This window comes from Coregonus lavaretus, assembly GCF_964263955.1.
Source record: "Coregonus lavaretus genome assembly, contig: HAP1_SCAFFOLD_224, whole genome shotgun sequence".
NCBI lineage: Eukaryota > Metazoa > Chordata > Actinopteri > Salmoniformes > Salmonidae > Coregonus > Coregonus lavaretus.
The window spans coordinates 100,433-116,209 of NW_028158475.1; the positions used below are offsets into that span (position 1 = coordinate 100,433).

A 15,777-nucleotide genomic window follows, 5' to 3' on the forward strand; every position below is an offset into this window, starting at 1 on the left:
ATGCACGTTTCGTAGCAAAGGAGCGTAGAGCAAATTGGGAATTCTGTGTAGCGTACGTTTCAATTTTCTAGTGTTCATGCACTAATAATATTCCTGTACAGTTGGTGGCAGTAATTCATATTGTGGCAGTAAGTGACATTCTTGAGGAGAAAGCCTACCAAAGAAGAAGAAAATGGATCCAGGAAGTGAAAGCTAGCTAGCCGTCTGTCTTGTGTAATATGTCTAGTTTTCATGTTTCGCGACGATAAATATTTAATTATATTAGGTAGATTTAGATTATAGGAAGAAATGCCTCTGCTAATACAAAATAGAAGAATCGAACGACCAGGTTCGACAGTCGATTTGTTCGCCAGATATCCGCATTTACAGGTAAGTTAACTAGTTAGCCAAGCAAGCTAGCAGCTGTCATATCGTAAGCAAGTCGTTCTTGGTGGAATTAATCACCATTAAGTAAAATAGCACTTGCTTTTCATGCAATATTGAATTGACGTTTTACTCCATTCTTATTTTATACCATAGGAAAACGCCCGAGTATTTAGGTCCAAGACGATTGTAGATGTCGACCCAAAGTGCCTCCTATACATACAGCAAAGAGAGTTTGCAGCCACAACACCAGCGGACAGTGAGTATAAACCTATAGTTAAATCAATATGTCAGCCTAGCTTAACATAGTATATTGTTGCGTCCATAGGCTACCTCTACACTGATAAATTGTAGTAAAAAATCCCCGGCACAGTATCCAGGACCATGACGAAATATGTCCCTCTGTTTCTCCAGACTCTGTCGCTGTCCTTGGTTCTGATGATGCAACCACCTGCCACCTAGTTCTGGTGCGACACACAGGTGCTACAGTTCTCTATTTAATGTATGTTTGTAGATACTATGGTAGCATCACAATATGAGCTTCATAATGTCTGCATTTGTACCATCTTGTAGGAAGCGGAGCTGCTTGCCTTGCTCACTGTGATGGCTCCAGCACGTGGAGTGAGGTTCCCCTCATCGTCAAAGCTGTCACATCTCTGAGCAAGGACCCTGCCAAGGAGGGCAGGTAAGAGATAACACACACATACACACACACACACACGTAATTGGCCCCTTGCTTCTTTTCCTTCAGGCTGGAGCTCCACCTCGTTGGAGGATTTGATGATGAGTCAAAGACGTCCCACAAACTCAGCCTTAGCCTATTGTGTACGTAAAGCTCCTTCTCTTCCCTCCTGTTTGAATGCAACTGTCAAAGTAGCAACACCATTATCAGGCTGCATAGGGAAACTACAACCCTTCTATTGTGTTTTGCAGCGGCCTTCCAGAGACAGAAAGAGGATATTCACCTAGAGACCTGCTGCATCACAGGTACATGTTTACACTATTGTCTGATTATTAGACTGTTATATTCTCTCTCAGCCTGTGTGTTTCTTTATACTACCCAGAGCCATATATGTAGAGAGTTTGGCCAGGTTTTAGAACGGCTGCCATGTTAGCCTTTATTCTCTATATGTTGGTGCCTCTGACAATTCCCTCTGAAATGACCCGCTGTAAACAAGCAAAACAGAGCAGCGAATTTAACAGACGTTTTTATTGATTCGCATTCGGGGTCATGTGTATCCAAGTCTATACTGTGTTGTGGTGTCAACAAATTGCATATCTGCTTTCAGTGGACATCTTCATAGGTTTTGAAAACAATCCGAAATAAACAGCACAACGCGGAAGCGTCAATTATCTCTTCGCAAAGGCTATGGAGGAGAAAGTGGGGCTCTCGGAACATTCAGACAGAAACCACATTGGCCCAACTCTATATATCTGACTCCGCCCCTACCTATCTCAAGACTCTTTCTCTTCTTTCCGCTTGCAGAGATGAATGACAGCTTAGTGGACGGAGCGCACAGACCAGTGGTGTATGGAATAGGTACTATACTGTATCTACACTGCAAATCACATCACCTCTGTGTCACACACAGTTTATAGTATGGCATTGACTGTGTGTTGTGACTGTGTGTCTGCAGGTATAAATATGAAAACAGGGGAGGTGTTCCCTGCCTCGTTCCCTTACAAAGGACCCGCGGAGGAGCTGCGATCTGCACGGACCTTCACTGGGGGCCAGGTAAAGACTTGCGCATAGATATAGAACCTTAAATAGGCTGATGTCATAGAGCCACTATGCATCAGATTGGCAAAATCTGTCAGCAATTTTAGCTGGGGCCTGCTCTAATTGGACCGACAAGTAGAACCAGAATTCCTGTCTACTGATATATTGTCTATGCTCTTGCACTTCATCTCTGACACTACATGAAGGATTGATATAAAGAAAGATCAAAGATGACACATTGAATGGCTTGTGGAGTGTCTGGATAGAACCCATACGTGACTTGCTAACTACATTTCATCAGACAGTCATATAAGATTGTAATTATATCTCCACAGATGGCTGATATATATGACTCGAGCAAAGGAGAAGTGAAGATAGGCCCATGTAAGTGGTCCCCGAATCTGGATATTTCCTTCTGGCTGTCGCAAGACGATGACACCATCTTAAAGGTAAGGTGTAAGGAAATAATACATTACTAATATTGATCCCATAATCACTAGAACTTTAGTTATATGTCCCTTTAAAACCTTATTGACAACCTCTAGTGTGTTATAGTCCCTGTTTCTGTCAACACTTATACAATGAATGTTGCATAGTATATTATCAGTATACACACTGTGATATGTTACTCCCCCTGTTTTTTTCCCGACCAGTACCTATCCACGTCCCCTATGGCTGAGCCTCCGCACTTTGTCCAGCACATCAAGTCCACCATCCAGTTCCTCCTGGAGCACCCCAGTTCAGATAGCGTCTTCCCTGGAGGACAGCCCCAGCAGTACCGCAGGACAGAGCAAGGGGACTGGGAGAACGTTAACCAGACATAAAAGGCTTGAGTCTCTTCTCCAACGCACTTTACTTTGACTTTCCATGGAATCTGCCCGGAAATGAAATCACTCCTTAACTTCTGGAAGACAAGACACTGTGACCCTCCTCCTTATGCCATTGTGGGCGGCACATCTGTTATTGTTATTGTTTGTTTGACTCGGTACCGGTACCACTTGTATATAGCCTTGTTATTGTTATTTTATTGTTGCTCTTTTATTTTTTACTTTATTTCGTAAATATTTTTCTTAACTCTTATTTTTCTTTAAACTGCATTGTTTGTTAAGGGCTTGTAAATAAGCATTTCACGGTAAGGTCTACACCTGTAGTATTCGGTGCATGTGACAAATAAAATAGTATTTGATTTATCCGTGGTGGCTATGTACAGTACAGAGGTATGTGGATTGAACCCAAGTGCTATATCTATGGACTGTCTGTCTCGTAGTTTACCAGACTTTAAATATTTTTTATTTATATATGTTTTATTTTAAAACAACAATACAAATATCCGCTCCCACAGAGGGTGCTCTGGTCAGTGGGTGCTCTGGTCAGAGGGTGCACTCGCCCCCACCCACCTCGAGACGCCAGCAAGGCCCCGCCCCTGGCCCAAAGGGATTTTCCAAGGGCGGGAAAAACCAAGCCCCGCCCGACTCCCGGGTGGGCATGGAAGCGAGCGCACCCATAACAACCAGGACCAGCACACACACCGCTCACAGCATGAAGCCAAACCACAAAACATAAATAACGAAAAGCAGAACATACAATAATCACATCCCCACCCTCACCCCTGATTGGAGGACCTTTACCCTGTACATTTATGTATATACTTACTTCAACACTCATCAATTCCAACCTTCAGACAGCCACAGATCAACCCATCTTTCCCATGAAATCATAATTCTACCATTTCTTCTCGCAATACATCCCTCCATTCTCCCATGGTGTCTCACTAGGGACTTCAACCTCCCCATCTGCAACATTTCTGCCAAAATTACCCCAAAAATAAACATTTAATTTTGTTAACCTGACTTGACTGGCTGGCCCCGGTGAAGAGACAGGACAGGCGGAGCTCTATTTTTCATCCCAAATGACACCCTTTTCCCTATATTGTGCAGCCCCATAGGGCTCTGGTCAAAGGTAGTGCACTATGTAGGGAATAGGGTGCCATTTGGGACGTATTGTCTCGCTCTGTTACTGATGGTTGTTGGGATGTTTGTGTGGGTAAATGTCTGCACCCACGCGGCCTGTTGGATTGCACAATGTGTTCATCTGAGTCCTACTATGCTATTATCTGGTGTAGTCATGTTATCCAGTAGCTGTAGATGTACCCTGAGTGGACAAAACATTAAGAACACCTTCCTAATATTGAGTTTCACCCCCTTTTGCCCTCAGAACAGTGGCTGCTTGCTGCTTATTTGTATCATTTTAGCTAAGCAGGTTAGGAGAATGAATGTAGCAGGTAAGGACAATGAGGTTAATGTTAGGAAAATGTTTAGACTTAGCTAAAATGCTACAAGGAAGCAGCATGCTACAAGGAAGCAGCATGCTACAAGGAAGCAGCATGCTACAAGGAAGCAGCATGCTACAAGGAAGCAGCATGCTACAAGGAAGCAGCAAACAGCCACGCAAAAAGGTATCGAGTGGCAACCAATCTGGCCAATTAGCTGTTAGGTTTCCATACACTCACTTATGTTGATCCTCCCACTTATTTAGTAACGCCCACTTTCAAACGCTTGCCCATGACTCACATTTGCATCAAGAACTAAGGTCTGTCAGTATCGATTTTTCCTCAATCTTGGACATTTTGGAAAACCTTTGAAAAACATATTCACATGAAGCAGGAGTCAAATAACACGGGTATGTGGCACATCTCTTAATTTAGTTAGAGAAAAACTAAGGGATTGGTTAAGAGATGGCTGAGTTATTAATAATTTTACGGGTCCATTGAATTGCTTTGTGAATTAATTTCACAGTGGCCTATCAACTTGAAACTTTTTAGGGCCACCAAAGACATTACCATGATGAACCATGTTAAGGAAACGACTGTATTAACAATTCACTTTTTTGACTATGTAACACTAATGCTTAAAATAATCCAGAGTGGATGAGTTTTAGTAAGGTTGGATGTCTTGCGTTCATAGCCATGGTGATCAACTGCACTGATGGAGCAGAAATCACAGAAGATAGATGTGGTAGTTGCAGCAGAGAAATATTTGGGTGTGAGAGATTTTAGTGCAGAAGATCTACAGGAAGTTTTGAGAGAAGGTGTTCCATCCTCCCATGCCGACGCCCTGGTTTAGGATATTTTAGGGCCAAAGTAGTGGGATGGGGTGGTAGGTTTTGGGGGATAGTGTATAGGTGCAGGGTTAGATGGTGGTGCAATTTAAGATTTTCCCATTGCCCCTTTTGTTTTTTATTACCAATGTTCAATCCGCACTCCGACCTGCGAAAGGCAGCAATATGCAACACGGCGTCTAGTCTATTAGAAATTCAGAGAAGAAGAAGATTAAAAAAAAATATATATATATTTTTTTAAATTATTATTTTCATTATTATCCCATGTTTATGTATTTTATGTATTTTGAATTTGGAAGACAAACCGGCTCATTTTCCCTTTGAGGACCCCAGCCAAATAATAGTTATTCAGTGCAAAAAAAAAGCTAACAATTTACACTGGGCTGAAGATGGACCAGCCTATCAAGCATTTGTAAGAACTCCCCTATGGCCAGGCAGCTCTGTATGTCTTTTAATGTGTTCTCTTACTGTTATTCCTGATGTGGAATAAAAACAACAATTCCTAATAGATGGGCCTCCTGTGTCTTTGTTGCTCAATATCCATCCATTGTTTTATTGTTTCTTATAAATTATTAGTTTTTAAATGTGGTTTTTGATTAGATTATTTGCTGAAAATATGTTTTAAATTCATTTTGATTTCTAAGCTATTTAGCCTATACAGTTATTGTAACTTTATTATAGCCGTTTTATTGTAATTATAGGTTTTCACAATATGGTATATTGGCCATATATCACAAACCCCCGAGGTGCCTTATTGCTATAATAAAGTGGTTAACAACGTAATTAGAGCAGTAAAAATAAATGTTTTGTCATACCCATGGTATACCACGTTTTTCAGCCAATCAGCATTCAGGGCTCGAACCACCCAGTTTATAATAAGAGATAATAGACTGTAGACTATTCAAAGTAATTGGCTTGCCATAATTCATATTATGTATTTGGTGAATATGATAATTTACCAGAATACTTGGTACAGCCCAAAAGAGGGTCGCTTTTTTCTACCCAGCTGTTGTTATTATTTGGTACATCCCATTTGCTGACCTGTTCACACAAGATGGCAGCTTCATTGGAAGAAGAATTTGAAGATGCGCCCGATGTGGAGCCTTTAGAACCAACATTGAAAAACATTATAGAGCAGAAATCTCTGAAATGGATATTTGTTGGAGGCAAAGGTGGTGTTGGCAAAACGACATGCAGGTAGGTCGATGCGAAATAGTGCTTTGTCACTATTAGCTAACGTCACTAGCAAAATGAATGGCCTAGCCCTAGCCAAGTATAGCTAGCTAGCCATCTAGCTAGGTAGTGTACCTTGTTTACATACATTAACACTAGCCCGAAGTTCAATTAAATTTATTTTTATTGACAGTAATTTACCATCAGCGTAGCTCTTATTTCAGTGGAAAACACAGTGAGCTAACGTTAGCTAGAAAGCTGGTTAGCTAAAATGACAACAATAGCTAGCCAGCTAGCTGTCAAATTCATGAGACTGTCATTACTTGCTACATGTTAGCTAGCAATCCAGCGAGTTAGAAACAGTTCTGAACAATCTTTGATATAAACAGCAAACATCAGGTTAGCAAACTCAGTTATCTATCTAATGTTATGTAGCTAGCTAGTTTTAACTAGATACTACCATCAACTCAACATGGACCATCACTTTCAGGCACCAATTTCAAAATTCGGTGGTTAAATGTGTCAGTTTCATGTGAAACTGATTTTAGTTGAATTGAGAAGACATCATGTTACTAATGTTGTAACGTATAACAATGTTTCTAACTGAAGGGTTGAAGAAGGTAACTGTCTGTCTTGTTTGTCAGTGTTCATGTGTCTGTCTATCAGTGTTCATGTCTGTGGTCATGAGTCTGTCTGTGCGTGCTCATGACATTTCTGTCTATGTGTGCTAATGTATCTGTGTGTCCTTTGCCACCACAGCTGCAGTCTGGCTGTCCAGTTGGCTGCGGTGCGCGACAGCGTGCTCATCATCTCCACCGATCCGGCCCACAACATCTCAGATGCCTTCGACCAGAAGTTCTCAAAGGTGCCCACAAAAGTGAAGGGCTACGAGAACCTCTTTGCTATGGTATGTCAGCCTTAGACCCAGTCTCTCTGCCATAGTTTTTTCTGTCTACCCTACAGACTGGTGATGTTGCTCTCTGCAGTTTGCACTCTCTTACTAGGTTTTGAGAATGATTAGAGGCAAAGAGCTGGTTTGTCAGACTACCTCCTCACAAATATGTTAATAGAAGTCGACTTAGGAGCCTATGTTGACTTGAGGGTGACATTCAGCCAGCTATGTTTGGAGAATGACACACGCATCACATGTGACTGTAAACTCTTGATTCACACAATAGTGTCAGTGTTTCACATACACAATAGAAATAGACAATCTAGTCATCAGTATAAAAAAAAGTATTGTAAGCAAAGCCTGTTTTTCCCTAAGATGGCGATTTTTCTTTCCTCCTGTGTCTTGCCCTGACGTCTGTCTGTCTGTGTGTCTCTGTGTGTGTGTGTCTGTTGTGTGTGTGTGTGTGTGTATGTGCGCTCCTGCAGGAGATTGATCCCAGCCTGGGCGTGGCGGAGCTCCCAGATGAGTTCTTTGAAGAGGACAACATGCTGAGTATGGGCAAGAAGATGATGCAGGAGGCCATGAGCGCCTTCCCCGGCATCGATGAGGCCATGAGCTACGCAGAGGTCATGAGGTATGGAGACACACACACACCGAGGTCATGAAGTCAACACTTAATGGCCATCCACATAGTTATCGATACACGTTATGCTTTGAGTGCTTTTAAAAGTTATTTAAATTCAGTCAATCATTGGTTATGTTCAGTTTCTGTGATAGAATGCACCATATCCATGGATGATAGTGTTGCTGTTGGTCTGTACTTGTGGTGGTAGGAATTAGTTGGGCTGATATTATTGGGCTTTGTCACCCGAATCAAATTCATACATCTGGGTTAGCTTAACCCTTGTCCTACAATTTCCACGGCCATAATAGAAAAAATCCCCATCAAAATCTGTCAGTTTAAACTAGAGATATTTTTTGCATGGGCTGAGTCTCAATCCAGCGCATCCGCCGATATCGCCCTTCCTCACCTGCGGTGAAAGGTGGCAGAGCTAGAGCGTGTTTGTCAGACCATTAGACATCCTGAAAATCGATCTTCTCACGAATGTCTGTAGTGTCTGAACGGTTTGGCCTGCAAACTATGAGACTCTCGCGAACACGATGGTGTTCTCCGTTTTGCTCTATGACCCCCCACAAGCGTCACGGGACTCACCTGAAGTCGGTACAGCCTCTTCTGCCAACTTCTGTCTGTAGCGTCCAAACAGTTTGGGCTACACACTAATATGACCCCTCTGTGGGAAAGTGAGTCTCTCACAAACACGTAAATGTCTCTAGGACGCCCACAAGCCTCACAAGACTTGTCTGAAGGTCCCCTGTACCAGTTTAAAAAATGAATGGAAGTATATATGGAGATAGTTTAGTGCCTAAAATAAGGAGTTAAATACATGTATTTTTTTATTTATAAAAATAGATCTTTCTTATATCTCTCAGATATAGGACAGACACTTTAGAACAAACTTCCTTAGTATAATATTTTGTACTATTTGTTCCAAGTAGTGAATCTGTTATTATAGCGAGGACCAAGTTTGGGAGACCCTGCCTTAAGGGGTCTTAAAAATCAATTATCCTTGGTATGGCCATCTTAAAACAAATCTATATGTTAGCTTAGTAGAACCCCCCCCCCCCCCCCCCCTCTGCCAGCTTAGAAACTAGAGGGTTAATAAGGTTATATTGACAAATTCCACAGTGTTCCTCAGTCAGACTCTTTTCCTCTCTGTTCAGGTTAGTGAAAGGCATGAACTTCTCTGTGGTGGTGTTCGACACTGCCCCCACTGGCCACACGCTACGTCTGCTCAACTTCCCCACCATAGTGGAGAGAGGCCTGGGACGACTCATGCAGATCAAGAACCAGATCAGTCCCTTCATCTCACAGGTAAGGCCTGCTGACCCTAAACCAGATCAGCCCCTTCATCTCACAGGTAAGGCCTGCTAACCCTAAACCAGATCAGACCCTTCATCTCACAGGTAAGGCCTGCTAACCCTAAACCAGATCAGACCCTTCATCTCACAGGTAAGGCCTGCTGACCCTAAACCAGATCAGCCCCTTCATCTCACAGGTAAGGCCTGCTGACTGTTGATTTGTTTCAGTGTTAAGCCTTAAGCTCTGTTGGTATTGTTCAGAGTTGCTGTCTGTGTCTGTCTGTCGAGGCCTACGGTAGCATCAGTTCTCTTATTATTGCCACTTGTGCATGATCCTTCTCTCTAGTTCTCGCTCGCTCTCTCTTTCTCCCCCGTAGATGTGTAACATGCTGGGTCTGGGGGACATGAACGCGGACCAGCTGGCCTCTAAGCTGGAGGAGACCCTACCAGTCATCCGCTCTGTCAGTGAGCAGTTCAAAGACCCTGTAAGTCAGACCATCACAGACCCATTTAGAAACACACACCTCCATAACAATGCTTTTCCTAACATCATTGCTCTAGGAAAACATTGAGATGTACAGTGGGGAAAAAAAGTATTTAGTCAGCCACCAATTGTGCAAGTTCTAAAACTTAAAAAGATGAGAGAGGCCTGTAATTTTCATCATAGGTACACGTCAACTATGACAGACAAATTGAGTGAAAAAAATCCAGAAAATCACATTGTAGGATTTTTTATTAATTTATTTGCAAATTATGGTGGAAAATAAGTATTTGGTCACCTACAAACAAGCAAGATTTCTGGCTCTCAAAGACCTGTAACTTCTTCTTTAAGAGGCTCCTCTGTCTTCCACTCGTTACATGTATTAATGGCACCTGTTTCAACTTGTTATCAGTATAAAAGACACCTGTCCACAACCTCAAACAGTCACACTCCAAACTCCACTATGGCCAAGACCAAAGAGCTGTCAAAGGACACCAGAAACAAAATTGTAGACCTGCACCAGGCTGGGAAGACTGAATCTGCAATAGGTAAGCAGCTTGGTTTGAAGAAATCAACTGTGGGAGCAATTATTAGGAAATGGAAGACATACAAGACCACTGATAATCTCCCTCGATCTGGGGCTCCACGCAAGATCTCACCCCGTGGGGTCAAAATGATCACAAGAACGGTGAGCAAAAATCCCAGAACCACACGGGGGGACCTAGTGAATGACCTGCAGAGAGCTGGGACCAAAGTAACAAAGCCTACCATCAGTAACACACTACGCCGCCAGGGACTCAAAACCTGCAGTGCAGACGTGTCCCCCTGCTTAAGCCAATACATGTCCAGGCCCGTCTGAAGTTTGCTAGAGTGCATTTGGATGATCCAGAAGAGGATTGGGAGAATGTCATATGGTCAGATGAAACCAAAATAGAACTTTTTGGTAAAAACTCAACTCGTCGTGTTTGGAGGACAAAGAATGCTGAGTTGCACCCAAAGAACACCATACCTACTGTGAAGCATGGGGGTGGAAACATCATGCTTTGGGGCTGTTTTTCTGCAAAGGGACCAGGACGACTGATCCGTGTAAAGGAAAGAATGAATGGGGCCATGTATCGTGAGATTTTGAGTGAAAACCTTCTTCCATCAGCAAGGGCATTGAAGATGAAACATGGCTGGGTCTTTCAGCATGACAATGATCCCAAACACACCGCCCGGGCAACGAAGGAGTGGCTTCGTAAGAAGCATTTCAAGGTCCTGGAGTGGCCTAGCCAGTCTCCAGATCTCAACCCCATAGAAAATCTTTGGAGGGAGTTGAAAGTCCGTGTTGCCCAGCGACAGCCCCAAAACATCACTGCTCTAGAGGAGATCTGCATGGAGGAATGGGCCAAAATACCAGCAACAGTGTGTGAAAACCTTGTGAAGACTTACAGAAAACGTTTGACCTGCGTCATTGCCAACAAAGGGTATATAACAAAGTATTGAGAAACTTTTGTTATTGACCAAATACTTATTTTCCACCATAATTTGCAAATAAATTCATAAAAAATCCTACAATGTGATTTTCTGGATTTTTTTCTCTCAATTTGTCTGTCATAGTTAACGTGTACCTATGATGAAAATTACAGGCCTCTCTCATCTTTTTAAGTGGGAGAACTTGCACAATTGGTGGCTGACTAAATACTTTTTTTCCCCACTGTATATACACCTACATTATGTTCATTTGAATGATAACCACTCTACTTCACTATATGGAGTTATTGGAGTATTGTCACTGAGTATTGTGTGTTAATTACTGTTGTTGGAGTCAGTATAGTGACTGTCTATGTCTCTACTTGTGTTTGACGCCTCTCGCCCCCCCCCCCCTCATAGGAACAAACAACGTTTATCTGTGTGTGCATCGCCGAGTTCCTGTCCTTGTACGAGACGGAGCGTCTGATCCAGGAGCTGGCCAAGTGTCGCATCGACACGCACAACATTATCGTCAACCAGCTGGTGTTCCCCGACTCAGACCGGCCATGCAAGATGTGCGAGGCCCGCCACAAGATCCAGTCCAAGTACCTGGACCAGGTAAGAGAGAGAAAAAAGCACTGCATAACTATTCTTCATGTTAGCAGTTGTCTGTCACCATGTGATATGCCCCTAAAGTGGTGTCCTATCCCCTAAAATTATGTCCTAACCTCTATTCTCTGTCCCAGATGGAGGATCTATATGAAGATTTCCACATAATCAAGTTACCGCTGCTGCCCCACGAGGTACGGGGGGCCGAAAAAGTCAACACCTTCTCAATGCAACTCCTGGAGCCCTACATCCCCCCTACCAAGTGATTGACCTCTGACACCCAGTCGCAGTCTGAACTCACCATCTCCATCCCCTTGACCCCAGCCTCACTCCTGCATTACAGCAACTCAGCAAGACCATCCCCATCCTCTTCATCTTCGGAACCTACACCGTTCCAGCAAGAATGACACACACACACACACACACACATACTGGGGGTGGAGAACACAAGGACACACAACCACCTGCTCCAGTTGTAGGCCTACAGTCTAAAAGAGAAAGGAGGATCCACACGTGATTTCTCTCGATCTTCTCTATCACTCTTATCTATACCATTCTCATATCTCACCAGGGAAAAGATGAACTATTCCTAAAGCATTTAACTTTTCCCAGAGGAACACTCAAGGCCCCCCCTCTCCCTTTCTCCTCTCCTCCTCTGCCTCCCTCCATCCTCCTCTTCTCTCCATCCTCTTCTTCTCTCCATATTCCAGCCTCAGTAATGTACAAGTGAAAGTATCCTTGATGGCTAAGTTTGGTGTCTGGTGCCACTGCTGTGTGTTTCAGTTATAAAACAGCTTTGAGACGATCGACTGCATCTTCGGTTTTTACCATTTAATTGGAGTGTGTCGGTTTGGTTTGCGTCTGAAATGGCACCCTATTCCCTGTTTAGTGCATTGCCACACATTTTGACCAGGGCCCTGGTCAAAAGTAGTGCACTATATAGGGAATAGGGTGCCATTTTGGATGCACATTCTGACTTCTTAATGCCCTCCATTGTGGGAATGGAGAATGATATGAGTGGTGGGAAAGTTTTGTGTCTGTTTTGGATGAAGGTGGGTGTGTTATGCAGGGTGAGGTCTTACTACCGCAGAGTGAATAGTCACTATGAAGAGGGATATAGGCCTAGAGGGAAGGGTAGGGGTTTTCAGATCATGTTATATTTTTGTCCCATCAGTCCACTGACCAGCCTTAGAAGGGCATTTGAATAATTGAGTAATAATAGCATGGACATACTTAACTATATTATTTGACCAAAATGTTCTCACGCACCACGTGTTTATGGTGTAAATAGCATGTCCACACCTATATTTAGTTCAGTTCTTGGATGAAGAAATTATATTTATTGATCACTGGGCAGTGTCATTCATCTATAATCTACAGTATCAGATGGCTACTTGTAATTATTTTATGCCAATCTCATTGTTTTCCTAACTCTGATTATAATAGGAGGTCCCTGCAGCAGTCTTTGTATAAAGCTTTTAAAGTGCTACTTTTCCCTCTAGCCTGGTTGAACCAGACTGAATGCCGCACTCACCATTGACTACCATTGAGTGCAGTGTTCACTCTGGTTTAACCAGGCTAAGTCCCCCCCACCTCATCCTTTCTTTCTCCCTGGCTGTGTTGGAAATGGCAGCCCTGGGCCCTGGTCAAAATTAGTGCACTATATAGGGAATGGCGTGCCATTTCAGATACACTCTGTCTGTTGTGTAGAGGGCTCTCTATTCGGGTACACCGAGTGATGTTAGATGGCTACTTGGCTTAATGAATGCCTTATTAGTGCATTATAATATACAATTGATTACTGAATGTTGATTGGTCCCCTGTTGAAAGAAAGATTGGTTCATTATTTAGGTCATATTTAGACATCATTGAGTGTTGGATTTTTAAGTGTTGCCTGCATTTTTGCATTAGTGCACAATTGGCACAGCTTCTTTCTTTCTCATCCACATGCAAAATGTCCCACTAGCTGTCAATTTGACTTGTCTTGAAGATATACACACACCACATAAAAAGTGGTCATTATACTTCCAACTATAGCCCCATAATCTCTGCAGCAGCAAGACAAGTCTTGGAAGGGTCCTTAGATTTTATTTTGTCCATGCAATGGTATTAATGCTTCAAGTTATGCATATTTCCCCCCTAGGCAATTATGTTAAAGTTAAAAAATAAAACACAAACATGTTTAATTCGCAGGGGCATTTTTGGTTACTTGTGTTTTTATTTATTAACACAGCTTTCATAACCAAATAATGTTACAAACTACAATACAGACACTGTGATTGGGTCCCAAGTAGCCCCTAAGTAGTGCTCTAGGAAGCAGGCAGCCCCAAGATGCAGCCGGGACACGCATGGATGGTCTACAGTACAGCATGCCTTGTTGAACTACAGATTCGCCTTGACAGGTCCTGACTTTGTGGGTGACTTCTATGCTCAGAACCTGCAAACAACAAGCCTCCCATTGAGTTGATACAGTGGTTTGTAGAATTCATTCAAATTTGTCAATGGACTGGAAAAAAACGCTTGCCTCGATCAAAACACAAATATAATGCATCAAACTTTCTAATATGCACAATTTAATAAATATTGCCATACTGTTACATGGTTTAGTGATTTTTAATCAGTGGCAGTCTATGACTATTTCCAGTTTTCCAAGGCTATGTGTTTTTTTTTCTTGTTTTTACACACTTGCGCTTTTGACATTGTGTACCTCTCGGTGGCCTGTCGCTTGTGGTCCATCACCGATTTCAAATGCACTGTGCAGAAGCTCGCTCTCCCAGTAGGGAGCATGTACTAACGAGCTCGGTCTCCCTCCCATTTTCGGGATTTACCCCGGGGCGCTCTAACCATTGAACGCACTGCTGAGGCTCCAGCATCCAAGGAATACCCTCTACTGCTGCCTTCTTTTACTGTATGATGTCTCGGCCGAATGGGTTACCAACGATGGACATGGAATGGTTAGTAGAGAATATTAAGGTTGTAAAGATTTATTAGGCTATGAAATATGTAAGGGTTTTGCCAGTGCCCGGCAACAATGTTAAGCGCGGGGATTGTTGATTAACCTGAACCTGCAAACACCCCAAAGATCCACTCACTGCACAACAGTAGACTAGAAGTAATATAATTGTTCTCATATCTGTCCTAAATTTGTCCATCGAACTAGATGTTTTCGCAAAGGCTAAATGTAACCGGTTCTGTACAGGTACCTTTCTGCGTTGTGTTCTGGTGAGGTGTAGCTGGAAGGGAAGGGAAAGCTCTGGACACAATTCTGCCGGTTGTCTCTCTTTTAATGACTGCATGGAATGGATACAAATGCAAGGCAACCATTAATGCTGCAGTCTGGACTCTCATACATAAATATATTTGCCTCTCCTCATCACGCTTTGAGCAAACTCACATCAACAACAAATGCATTGTACAAAATGTACATGTTAATATTTTCAAAAGACTCAAGTTTAATTTTATAAACATTGTACACCAACCAATACACTAATAATTTGCTAATAAGTGCTAAATATTTATTTGAGTGTACTATTATAGCCGAGGCATACTAATGCGGCAACAACGCCATTCCTGACATGACCGGACAGGTAACAAAATGAACGACAGCTAACTAGGCACATAAACATGAAATACAAAAACGTTACATTTCACAACAAACCTGCATGGAATGGATACAAATGCAAGGCAAACGTTAATGCTGCCGTCTGGACTCTCATACATAAGTCCATTTTCACGCAGTCTGTACCTTAAAGAGACCCTCTCCCGCACCCAAAGCTGTAGCTGGGCTTGCCTTGCAAAGTTGCAATGAAAGTTGCACTCGAACATTATTCCCATTCACGCTCATATATATTCCTACCAACAGTAGTGCAACAACACTTAATCAATGATGATATGTTTTTTTTGTGCATTTGTGAACATTTGCTAACACGTGCATCCAAAAGACCCGGGCATACATAAACACATACCTCTCCTCATCATGCTTTGAGCAAACAGGAGTAAAAGCATGGTTGCCGTTGATGACATCACAACATCAACACAATTTAGAAAAGA

The 15,777-nt window shown here is 42.6% G+C and overlaps 2 protein-coding genes across 2 annotated transcripts; both read left to right on the top strand.

Annotated features, from left to right (window-relative positions):
- Positions 1-26: 26 nt before the first annotated feature.
- On the top strand, positions 27-3,273 carry LOC311123950 (protein N-terminal asparagine amidohydrolase-like). Its single transcript, XM_084198164.1, has 10 exons — positions 27-369; positions 520-622; positions 778-843; positions 937-1,048; positions 1,115-1,188; positions 1,297-1,350; positions 1,850-1,903; positions 2,001-2,098; positions 2,419-2,532; positions 2,737-3,273. The coding sequence occupies exons 1-10, from the start codon at positions 289-291 to the stop codon at positions 2,905-2,907; spliced, it is 927 nt and encodes a 308-aa protein (XP_084054290.1). The 5' UTR covers positions 27-288; the 3' UTR covers positions 2,908-3,273.
- Positions 3,274-6,235: 2,962 nt separating this feature from the next.
- Positions 6,236-12,532, top strand: LOC311123976 (ATPase GET3). Its single transcript, XM_084198195.1, has 7 exons — positions 6,236-6,397; positions 7,133-7,280; positions 7,751-7,899; positions 9,048-9,198; positions 9,563-9,670; positions 11,539-11,736; positions 11,865-12,532. The coding sequence occupies exons 1-7, from the start codon at positions 6,255-6,257 to the stop codon at positions 11,991-11,993; spliced, it is 1,026 nt and encodes a 341-aa protein (XP_084054321.1). The 5' UTR covers positions 6,236-6,254; the 3' UTR covers positions 11,994-12,532.
- Positions 12,533-15,777: the final 3,245 nt, after the last annotated feature.